The sequence below is a fragment of the Labeo rohita genome, chromosome 1 (assembly GCF_022985175.1).
Source record: "Labeo rohita strain BAU-BD-2019 chromosome 1, IGBB_LRoh.1.0, whole genome shotgun sequence".
NCBI classification, from domain to species: Eukaryota; Metazoa; Chordata; class Actinopteri; order Cypriniformes; family Cyprinidae; genus Labeo; species Labeo rohita.
This window is the reverse complement of record NC_066869.1, coordinates 43,674,944-43,687,871: the sequence shown is the minus strand read 5'-3', so window position 1 is coordinate 43,687,871 and position 12,928 is coordinate 43,674,944. Positions and strand designations below refer to the sequence as shown.

General features: G+C 34.2%; 1 protein-coding gene and 1 pseudogene across 1 annotated transcript; one reads left to right on the top strand and one right to left on the bottom strand.

Annotated features, from left to right (window-relative positions):
• Nucleotides 1-1,304: 1,304 nt before the first annotated feature.
• On the bottom strand, nucleotides 1,305-5,074 carry LOC127166643 (interferon-induced protein 44-like; annotated as a pseudogene).
• A 5,132-nt stretch (nucleotides 5,075-10,206) lies between these two features.
• LOC127166635 (interferon-induced protein 44-like) lies at nucleotides 10,207-11,862 on the top strand. Its single transcript, XM_051112066.1, has 6 exons — nucleotides 10,207-10,211; nucleotides 10,359-10,567; nucleotides 10,733-10,858; nucleotides 10,948-11,121; nucleotides 11,456-11,556; nucleotides 11,692-11,862. The coding sequence occupies exons 1-6, from the start codon at nucleotides 10,207-10,209 to the stop codon at nucleotides 11,860-11,862; spliced, it is 786 nt and encodes a 261-aa protein (XP_050968023.1).
• Nucleotides 11,863-12,928: the final 1,066 nt, after the last annotated feature.

Here is a 12,928-nt window from a genome sequence, read left to right as displayed (position 1 = left end):
CAGTGGGTGGTTGAAATATTAATTCAAATTACAGTACTCCGTAATGAATTGTGATTTTAAAAATAACGAAGTAAATTACTTGGCTTAATTTGTACTCAAGTACAAGTAAAATTACAGACTTAAAATTATACTCATGAAAGTACAAATACCCCAAAAATGTACTTAATTACAGTAACGTGAGTAGTTGTAATTCGATACCTCCACCACTGAGTACTAGTAGCATGAAAATAGATACTAGTACAGGTTTTAGATTAAATGTTAAAACGGCTTGCCATACTAGTGCTAGTTCTATCTTTTTCTTAACAAGAAGATTGTAATTAGATACTAGTCACTATAGGAATAATAGTATCTAAAACATAAGAACTAGTATATAATGAATAAGTACTAGTAACTTTACAAAAGACGCTGGTAGCTAAGAATAAACACTAGTACCTAAAGAATAAGCACTAGTAGCTGATAAATAAGTACTTAATGGAAAAGATACTAGTATCTAAAAAATAAGTACTAGTGGCATGAAAATAGATACTAGTACGACTTTTAGATTAAATGTTAAAACGGCTTGCGATAGAAAGAGTCGTCTCTTACCAGTTAATTGTGGCTCCACAAAAGTACAAAAGCAAGTCCACATACAACTAACTCCAAAAGACACAAAAGTAACTCCATTTCTACCAGCTGGAAATCTGGATGCAGCTCTCTAGCGACTCCCAGCGGTGGAAAGGAAATTTCTCTGTTATAGATACAACAGTTACCTGGTGAAAACCTGTCTGGAAAGCGGTTAAAGGATTTTCGAACAGAAAACCAAACAGGCCTAAACACAAGAAAACTTGATCTTGTGCTTGAACTTTGGGTGACATAACAATCACACACAATTAGAAACGACAGGAAATGCTGCTCGCAGTGTTAGAGAACAAACTGAGTTGTACACAAAGCTAAATTAAACTACTAGACAGGTAAATAAGCTACAGCAGAAGTGAAATGCAAAGAATAGATCTGGTTTCAACATGACTTTCAAGCTAGTTGATTAATTACACTTTCTCTCAGTCTGAACTGCTTCACATATCCTACTTCATTGAGACAGGTAAACAATTCAATACTAAATAGGATTTATTCAGTGACTACATTATGACCATGTTTAGGTAGTTTAATAGTTTTAATGCTGTTAAATGTGTGTAAAAATGCTTAATATGTGCACAATAGTGCAGCATCTTGTATTTCTTTTTCATGATTTTACATAACTTTTCATTTTTTTTTTCTTAAATGGACCCACTCTAAATGCAGTAATTATTTTAAATATGTGGTTTTTGTCAGTAGCTTTCACTATCCTGCAATCTGTCATGGGCAATCTGAACAATCTATTCAAGTGCCTTTAGTATCAGAATGTCAATGTCATCATTTGTTTCAATCTCATCATGGTAGTTCTTCACTGGGAAGATGTGGCATCGGCACACCCACTTTAGCACTGCACAAATCCATCTGGACAGGAACAGATGTTAGATCAGAAAAACTGGACATGGCTATTAGACAAAACCAGATCAACATGTGCAAACTGTAAAAGTATGCATCTTTGTATTATATCACATACCTTCTCTTTTATATTTTTGCTTTTGTAAATCTCCTGAGATCATTTTTGACCAGAGGACATGCTTCATCTACTTTAGTCATGACAATCACTTGAGGAATCCCTACAGAACACGCAGAGACAGTGTGGAGGTTCTTTAACAAGTTTTTTTCCCCCTCTCAATAAAATTGAGCAAATTCATAGCAATGTTTGTTGAAAGGCATGTATATATCCACATAACTGAACCACATTTTCTGGACCTTCATATAGTGTAAACAATCAAGTGGAAAAGTGAAGATTTTACCCTTATCACTGATTCTCTGGCAGATGATCTTCAACTTGTCAATAAGACGATCATCTGTGAATTGGACTGTATTTGCATCTATGACATAAACCAGCCAGAAAGACTGGTCGGAGAGGTTGGGGTCACAGGTGTAATGTTGATCCTTATAACTGAGTGCCTGCTCCTGGTTGAACTAAAATTGGAAATTCAATAAAATATGTTAAATGTCATATCTACTGCACACATACAGTACAAATGTTTTATTAAAGTGATATTTTCATAATTATTGTAGTGCTTTATTACTTTATAGCATCCTTGACATGTCCAAACACAGCGTTGATGATGTCTTCTGTTTGTGACCCAGCCAATGCTTCAGTTTCCAAACCCATGATGTCCTTGAAGACGAAGGGTAATGTTTTCCCCCCACATCTGATGGGGAATCCTTTAAGCTACAAATCAAGACAAAATACATTTGCGAACAATTTTAAAGAAATCCTCAAACGATTAGCTCAACTATAGAAGGCAAATACCTACTCTTTGTGTGAAACTATGACTGTAACTCTCAGCTGCATTAACTAGCGCTCTACAGGTGATCCGTCCTTGAAAGGCGCTATCAACAGAGTTAATAAAGCTGGACTTTCCAGCTCCAATTTGCCCAGCTACCAGGATCTTGATGTCCTTTACATCTGGATGACTCAGAGGAAAGTTTTTCAGCTTTTCTTTTAAGGCTTCATTTTGTCTGTCAAAACAAAACACATTTCAGCGCACTATGAAACTTTAGTGAAAGCAGATTTGTTACACAGTACAGTATGTGGCACAATGGAGTCTTACTGGCTTTATTTGGAATAACATATTACTACACAACACATTTTTTATTGAAATTATATAACAGTAATATCCCTTTAAAAATAACGAAAAAGATGCACTGAGATTTTAGATAATTTAATCCTGATTTATGTACATTTCTCAATGTTTATGTATAAGCAAATATGCATATTTTTGGAATTTCACCACAAAAGTACACCACAGTGTATAAGATAAAACAAAGAAGATATGAGAATCTATCATATATTTGGGCCAGATTGCTTTATTTGGTGAAAAAGGAATAAAAAAAAAAAAAAAAAAAAAAAAAACGATGTCAGGTCAAAATTATGTTATAACAATAATGGCCAGTAGATGGCTTAAGTATTCTATGCACGCACTGTGTAAGCATTGCTCACTATATGCTTAGACAATATATTTAAAAATATTTATTAATATTTAGACACCATCCAACTATTATTTAACAATTTCAGGTCATTAGTAAAGAAACAAATAATTAGTTTATAAATTGTATAGTGAGATATATGAGATACTGTATAGAGAGATATATGTTTCATAAGGAAGTACAATTCTTAGCTTATACAGTATTTGCACAGATCAAAATTCTGAACAAATCCATGGCTAATGTACATGTAACATACCCCCAGGAAAAATTCCTCCACGGTTTATCCAGTTCTGATGGAGAAAAAAAAAATACATATAAGTCATTGTATTTTCAGTCATAGCAATTAAGTTTAACAATAAGAAAAAAGGTAACACTTTCACTATTCACATTCACTATTAACTAGACGTTTTCCCTCAATAAACTCCTAATTTGCTGCTTATTAACTGTTAGTTAATAGCAGTGGTGGAGGTATCGAATTACAACTACTCACGTTACTGTAATTAAGTACATTTTTGAGGTATTTGTACTTTCATGAGTATAATTTTAAGTCTGTAATTTTACTTGTACTTGAGTACAAATTAAGCCAAGTAATTTACTTCGTTATTTTTAAAATCACAATTCATTACGGAGTACTGTAATTTGAATTAATATTTCAACCACCCACTGACCGTTATTTAAAGCGAAAAACAAGTTCTGGCTACTGCAGATTTATGTGAGCTGACAGTCATCGTACACGCAATAAGTTATTGATTGACACATGGAGATTCAAGACAGCAATAATGAATCTGAAGAATGCAGAAATGACGAAGAAATAGCAGAGGATGAGTGCCCATGGAAAAGTTTCTCCATAATTTGCAAGTGATTTTAATTCCCTCAAATCGGCAAAGGCGTTGGCGCATTTTGCTGCATTTTTTCTAATTAAATCATCTTTTGATCGTACGGATAAGAGAGGCATCATTTGAAACTGTAAAGAGACTATTTTTATTTGTGTATATTTCTGTAGTCTTTATATTCACAATACCAAAACATTGTTTTTGTAAAATAATTGCGGCGCACTACTGATAAGATAATCATCACTAGAAAATCAGGGTTGCGAACTCTCACACATTTGGCGTGAGACACAGGCTTTCAGGCTCTGTCTCATGCTCTCACTCTGCCCTTGTAAATCTCACGCCAAATTGGCAGCCCTGCTTGCGATTTTAAACAACTTTCAAATATTGTAAGTTTTAATACTAAATTCAAAAGATAAATACCGTTTTGACACACGTAATGTGGCGTAAATCGTAAAATGTAGTGCTTCTGTTAATGCCTTAGCCATTGAAAAACAGAGCTGCGACGAGCTTTGATCTCGCCGGTGTCGCCGCCAAGCGGTCACGTGATTCACGAAATCACAAAACAAACCAGCTTTGACAGTGTATTTGAGTGTTTAAGTAGGACTGAGACGACAGCTTCACTATACAGATATTTGCAGCCATTTTTGGTAAACATTACAGCATATTATGCATTGATTTTTACATCGATTACTATTACTATAGTTAAACTGCGGTAACCACAAATTAACCATGGTCTTGCTACACTAACCATAGTTTAACCATGGTATTTGTAGAAAAACTATGGTTATACAAATGGTAATCAATGCACCAAAAAACATGGTTACTACACTTTTACTATAATAAAACCATGGTTAATTTTCGTAATATTCGTTAATTTTCAAACAAATATGGCTTTCTTGTTCTATATGTTCTATATTTTAGTTCAATAAAATTCCTTTAATACTTTAAGGATATCATTTAGTACTAAATACTATTTGTCCAATAATTATGGTCAATTAATGGCTTAATATATGTTACTTATATTAAAATTAGTGTAGTATTTAAGTTTAAATAGAGAGTTTTAAATTCCAATGCAAAGAGGCAAATTAGTCATTTTGTGGTCGAAAAAAAAAATTGTAATGCCATGGTTTACCCACTAGGTACTTGTATGACTCTTTACTAAATATACATGTATCTAGAATATTGCAGGTCATACCTGCTTACTTGACCACTGAACTTTGCATAGTACAAAAAAAAATCTCACTCCAAGCTGAACTTCAAAGTTGGTAACCCTGGAACATGTAAATCTATCATCATTGTAATACAGACTGTATTAATTAATTAATTCCTAATTTGTTTATTTGTTCTTATTTCATTGCTTACTGTGTACTTGTTTTAATATCTTAAATATATATTAGTAAGGCATACTGTTTTTTTTTTTTTTTCTTAATTGTAAGTGTTATGTAATGAATGGAAAATATATATAGGCTGATTAACCTATAATTTAATTTGTATAATTCCATCAAGAAGCTGTCTATGAAGTTAAATACAGCTCTGCCTGCCCCAGCTGCATGTGAATGGCTTTTTAGCTGTGCTGGTCTACTGTTCACTTCTAAAAGAAGCCAGATATAATTTTGAAAATCAGCTTCTGCTTGAATGACTATTAGACAAAACCAGATCAACATGTGCAAACTGTAAAAGTATACATCTTTGTATTATATCACATACCTTCTCTTTTATCTTCTTGCTTTTGTAGATCTTCCTGAGATCATTTTTGACCAGAGGACATGCTTCATCCACTTTAGTCATGACAGCCACTTGAGGAATCCCTACAGAAAACGCAGAGACAGTGTGGAGGTTCTTTAACAAGTTTTTTTCCCCCCCCTCTCAGTAAAATTGAGCAAATTCATATCAACGTTTGTTGAAAGGCATGTATATATCCACATAACTGAACCACATTTTCTGGACCTTCATATAGTGTAAACAATCAAGCGGAAAAGTGAAGATTTTACCCTTATCACTGATTCTCTGGCAGATGATCTTCAACTTGTCAAGAAGACGCTCATCTGTGAATTGGACTGTATTTGCATCTATGACATAAACCAGGCAGAAAGACTGGTTGGAGAGGTTGGGGTCACAGGTGTAATGTTGATCATTATAACTGAGTGCCTGCTCCTGGTTGAACTAAAATTGGAAATTCAATAAAATATGTTAAATGTCATATCTACTGCACACATACAGTACAAATTTTTTATTAAAATAATATTTTTATTACTTTATAGCCATCCTTGACCAATGTCCAAACACAGGGTTGATGATGTCGTTTGTGACCTAGCCACTGCATCAGGTTCCAAGCCCATGATGTCCTTGAAGATGAAGGGCAGTTTTTCCCCCCACTTCTGATGGGGAATCCTTTAAGCTACAAATCAAGACAAAATACATTTGCAAACAGTTTTGAAGAAATCCTCATACAATAAGCACTCAAAAGTATGACTGTTACCCTCAGCTGCATTAACTAGCACTCTACAGGTGATCCTTGAAAGGCATATTACTACACAACACTCACATTTTTTGTTGAAATTATTTAACAGTAATATCCCTTTAAAAATAACAAAAAAGATAAGTTTTAGATAATTTAATCCTGATTTGTGTACATTTCTCAATGTTTATGTATAAGCAAATATGCACATTTTTGGAATTTCACCACAAAAGTACACCACAGTCTATAAGCTGAAACAAAGAAAATGTGAGAATCTAGCATATATTTGGGCCAGATTGCTTTATTTGGTGAAAAAGGAAAAAAAAAAAAAAAACAATGCCAGGTCAAAATCATGTTATGACAATAATGGCCATTAGATGGCTGAAGTATTCTATGCACGCACTGGGTAAGCATTGCTCACTATATGCTTAGACAATATATTTTAAAATATTTATTAATATTTAGACACCATCCAACTATTATTTAACAAATTCTGGTCCTTATTAAAGAAACAAATAATTAGTTGAAAAATTGTATAGTGAGATATATGAGATATTGTATCGAGAGATATATGTTTCGCAAGGAAGTACAATTCTTAGCTTATACAGTATCTGTGCAAACACAGATCAATATTCTGAACAATCCATGGCTAATGTACATGTAACGTACCCCCAGGAAAAATTCCTCCATGGTTTATCCAGTTCTGATGGAAAAAACAAAAACAAAAACAAAAAAAAAAAAAAACATAGGTCATTTTATTTTCAGTCATAGCAATTAAGTTTAACAATAAGAAAAAAAGGTAACACTTCAGAATAGGGGACACATTCACTACTAAATAGAAATTTTCCCTAAATAAACACCTAATTTGCTGCTTATTAATAGTTAGTTAGGTAGTTGTTAAGTTTAGATATTGGGATGGGTTAAGGCATTTAGAATATGGTCATGCAGAACAAGGCATTAATATGTGCCTAATAAGTATTTGTAAAGAGGCAATATGCTAGTTATATGCATGCTAATAAGCAACTAGTTAACAGTGAGAACTGGACTTTAAAATAAAGGGTTAGCAAAATAAATTAATAAATATATTAATAAAAATAAAAATCATATGGAAGAAGGAATCTCTCACCTGGATTTGGTTGTAGTTGCTTACACTGCTTCTGTAGAATTTCCTCTTGTTTTGACAATAATAATCCCATTTCGTTTTTTCTCCTATATATTTATATTAGCTTATTTCTGAAACACTGTTGACTTGAATCTCACTCAAAGCAACTGAAATCAAGCCTGCACAATCACCATTTTATGCATCAGTTTACTTTCAGATTTGCCCGCTTATTTGTCACACACCCACACGGATCAGGAATCCCCCATCCACAAATGGTTCTATAGTAGGCTACTGTGTGAACACCTTTTCTTAAAGGCGGAATGAATATTTTAAGTGAAGTTAAATTTAGCCTTCACCTAAATTTAGCCTTTTTCCGGGAAATGCAGCCCGAGTTTACAGATTTGTTATGAAGAGATCTTGTTGCTGGATGGGGGTGTCATTGTGTGTGTGGGTATGTGACAAATATGGAGTGCAAAACTGAAAGTAAATTGATATATAAAATGGTTGTGGGCTTGATTTCAGTTGCTTTTCACCTACTGTGTCTGGAATACTATGAATTCAGACATACTACTCTTTTGACACACTGTTTTTTAAAGACTATATAGTAGGGAAGCACTACTCGATTTCAGATGCAGTGCCTTTTTTTTTTTTTTTCCTATGAAGGGCATGTCCGTGATGGCCTGACTTTCTGTGAAAGTTTGATGTTTCACCATGCATGAAAACATCACAATGTCAAGCACTTTGAGTGTTTAGTGTTTAGAAAAGTGCTATATAAATGTAATTACTATCTACATGCCAATTCAGTTACAGTCATAGCGCCACCTGCTGGCAAGAGGAAATGGCATTTACGCTATAATGCACTCCCAGCATCATATTAAATATAACATTGAGAGCCAAGCATGCCAGAAAATGCTAAACCATGCTAGCAACACTTAGCTGAGTGTTGTTTGTAAGCAAATATGCAAATTTTTGCAACTGGTGAAAATCTATAGTTCTTTAAGTTGAAACAAACAAAATATGAAATTTGTATTTTGACCAGAATGGAGAGGAAAGGAAAAATAACATAACTTTATGTCAGGTCAAAATCCTTTTATGGCAATAATGTCAAGATGGCTGAAGCCAATAGCAAATCAACAAATGTCACACAAGCAACGTGTAAATTTTAAGCCAATTCACTATTTACAGAAAGTCAAAGTAAAAACTGACAGAGGCTTCGGCATTTGACGCTGCATTAACGGTGCATATTCTCTCAGAGACGATCACCACCACCACCAAATCCAGGCAAGAGGGTCCTTCTACTTCTTCTTCTTCCAAAAAAAAAAAAAAAAAAAAAAAAAAAAATTATATATATATATATATATATATATATATATATATACACAAATAATATATATTATTATTATTATGTGCAGGCTACATCTGCAAATACAAGCTAAAATTATTTGTTTTCTTAATAAGGACAACAATCATGTGCATGAATGAACAAGGTCTGTTCTTATCCCACAACGTCTTTTGTTTTAATTTATCATTTCGGGCGTGTCTTCTTGACGCTTAGTCAGGATGCACTCCAGGGTACCCCTTTAGCGTTTTTATCGTTATACACAGATGTGATGGGCATGGAATTATCGCCATGATGAAATTAGCCTACATATTGTAGTATTAATAAATACCAGTAAATAAATATTTATACTTCAGTGTTTTATGTTGTTGAGAAGTAGGTAGGTTAGGGCAGGAATGGTGTTAGGTCCACTGTGTGAATATTTATACACTTTCAAATCTTTTTTGATTGTGAGGGTAACAAATGGTTTGGGCTAAACCAAATTAAATTTGGGCTGGTTTGGGGTCAGTTTGGTGATTTTTAAACATCTAAATTATATAGGCTAATTATTTAACAAACAAAACCTAAGTGTGCATGTACTGCATCCAATCGCCATGATTATGTTACTAAACACACACGCGCACTGCAGAGTTTGCTGATGCTGATGAACATCGCCTGCCGCACTTTTAGCCAATCACTATAGGGATCAGCAGACAGAATTGATGATTCATCATGAGTGACAGTTTTTAACACGATAAGGGATCAGATTTTGAATGTATAGCTGTATATTCAAGTGATCTCAATGGCAGAATCACCTAAATTGATCTCTCAAAATGTGAATTACTCCTAAGGATGGTGATGACAGGAAGGCTCTAATATTATTGTAACTCTAAAATCAGAGCACAGTTAAATAATTTAATAAAAATCGAAACTGAATATGGGACTATACGATCCTGTCCTGCATCAGGACATCTTTTAAACTGTCCAGACTGGTATATTCTTAAAAGCTGCTGGACTTAAATACTTTTGATGCAAAGTTATGTATTATGTTGTACAATATGCACATAACGAAAAAGTCTAGTTCTGTCTTAAGTTAAAATGCGACACGAAGGTAAGCCTTACCGTTATTCATTTTTTGTTGTCGGATTATTGTACGTTTCAGTGAATTACACTGATTGTCATGGTGTGTGCACAGTGTAGGTGTAAAAAAGTGTAAAAAACAGCTAATTATGTTTCTTATGTAAAATATTAAAGCACACAGTAGCATACACAGAATCGGTCTGCCTAAATAAATGTTAAGCTTTTTTTTTCAACTTACAGAAGTGTAGATTTTTACTGTAATGCAGTTCCAAAATTTGCATATGCCTATATAAGACCTATGACTATAATGATTATGGAATATTAGCATTTAAACAAGTAAGATCTAAATAAGGTCTAATGACCTAAAATGAAGTGGAGAATTTTGTTGTCACTTCTTAAAGGAAATTGTTATATCATTTCATTAAAGTAAGCATAGTATGGTGATGTTCTATTCAAGACATAGCCAACACAACTCAATTGTGCCACATATAACAAAGCATCTGTGTTTTGTTTTAATAGACAGAAAAAAGACCTGAAAGAAAAGCTGGAAAACTTCTCTACGAGTCATCCAGATGTAAAGGACATCAAAATCCTGGTAGTTGGACAAATTGAAGCAGGAAAATCCAGCTTCATTAACTCTATTGAAAGCGCCTTTCAAGCACGGATCTCCTCCAGAGCACTAGTTAATTCAGCTGACGGTTACTGTCATAGTTTCACTAAAACCGTAGGTATTTGCCTCATATAGCATTAGTCTTTTTCTAAAAGACCCAGAAATGTCCAGTTGACCCACGCTTGAGTGCTGTAAGCATTTTGGCCAATGATATGAGGATTTCTTCAATATCGTTTACAAATATATTTGGTCTTGATTTGTAGCTCAAACAATTCACCATCAGAAGTGGGGGAAAAAAAAATGCCCTTTGTCTTCAAGGACGTCATGGGCTTGCAACCTAAAGTATTGGAAGGGTTGCAAACAGAAGATATCATCAATGCTGTATTTGGCCACGTGAGGATGGCTATAAAGTAATAAACCACAACATCAATGAGCAAATTGTTTTGTATGTGTGCAATATGTCTGATGTTTAACATCTTTTGCTGAATTTCCAATCTTAGTTCAACCAGGAGCAGGCACTCGCTCATACGGATCAACATTACACCTGTGACCCTGAACTCTCAGACCAGTCTTTCTGCCTGGTTTATGTCATAGATGCAAAAACAGTCGAAAAAATGGATAATCAACTTATTGACAAGCTGACAATCATCCGTCAGAGAATCAGTGATAAGGGTAAAACTGACCCCTGAATGTTTATTATTTTCATTCATGAGCTCACATACATTACATTTGAAAAGGGAGTCGGTATATATAGTGGGTTGGGTTTGTGTGATTTTTTTTTTTTTTTTTCCACATTTTGTAAGTGGACAACATCAAATACAAGCTGCACTTTTGCAACAAATGATTTTTTTTTTGCAACTCTCAACTTTGCAGCTTGATTATTTACATTGCCCAGACAGTATATGTGGATCAGTTATGGAACCTTGGCATATACCTTTCAACAAATGCTACAACAAATTTGCTCAGTTTTGTTGAGAAGAATATTTAACTTTTACATTTCCTGTAGGGATTCCTCAAGTGGTTGTCATGACCAAAGTGGATGAAGCATGTCCGCTGGTCGGAAAAGATCTGAGGAAAATCTACAGTAGCAAGAAGATCAAGGAGAAGGTATGTGATATAATGCAAAGACAAATAATGTGACACTTGCTGTAACTTCATACAGCCCATGTTGATCTGACTTTGTCTAATAGCCATGTCTAATTTTCTGATGTTCTAATTTTGTCACATCCTATTCCTGTCCAGATGGAGTTGTGCAGTGCTAAAGTGGGGGTGCCATTGACAAACATCTTCCCAGTGAAGAACTACCATTATGAGATTGACACAAATGATGACGTGGATGTTCTGATCCTGAAGGCAGTTGAACAGATTGTTCATCTTGCTGATGATAGATTGAAGACTAGTGAAAGCTACTGACAAAAATCACACACACACACATATATATATATAAATATATATATATATATATATATATTAATTACTGTATTTCCCAGTCCAGCTTTCTAATCAATCTGACTTTGCTCAGTATGATTATTGTTGGCTGTGTGACAAATGTTTCTCTAATGTAAGATGCTTTGGATAAAAGCATGCTGCTAAATGCATATATGTAAACTTAAATTCAGGATTCAGAATTTAGCTGTGAGGGTCTTTGGTTTTGACCAGCATGCATCTTCACTCTTGTAAAATGAGTCTTTGAATGACCCTCCATTTCTCAAGTATATATGGCACAGACTAACACAGTAATACTCATACAGTGGCTAGAACAGCAGCATATGGTTTAATTGCTAGTCTGAGATGGTGGAAAAAGAAAAATGTCTGTTTAAAATGCAGGTTCCAAGCTGAAAATGCATTTGTATTCTGTATTAATTAATGTATTCATTTTTTGTATTATTATTATTATTATTATTATTAAAAATGATGTTTGATAACAAAATTTGGGAGGAGCACGATCAGATAATCAACTAGTTCGGCACAGGTGCAACTCATCTAGCTAATCATCCAAACTAGCACAAGTCATATATATGCACACAGCCGTCTTACCTCCGTCATTCGACTGTTTTTCGGCATCCCCCCTCCACCCCAACTCCTCACTCTTAATCTATCCTCATCCTACACTTGGGATGGGGAGAGTTCTCTGGGTTCGGGCCATATTCCGGACTCAGAGCCCTCCCCCAGGACAGCGCGCCAAAATATGCTTACTGTTTACTCAACCAGATTAGATGTAAGGGTGAACATGTGAAATACAATTAAAGTGCTACTATAACCTGAACAAAACATATGGGGTCTGTTTTATCATTTTCTTTTCAAATGACACAAGATGGCTTCTTGAATGTCAGTTATGCAAAACTGCTTGTAGCGGTTCTGGCAGGAAAAAAAAGTTATCTAATTGCAAAATATTTGTAAACAAAATGTTTTATTACTGCTACTTAAAGAAAAGATACTAAAAGACTAGAAACTTGTGCTGAATTATTCTTTTTATTTA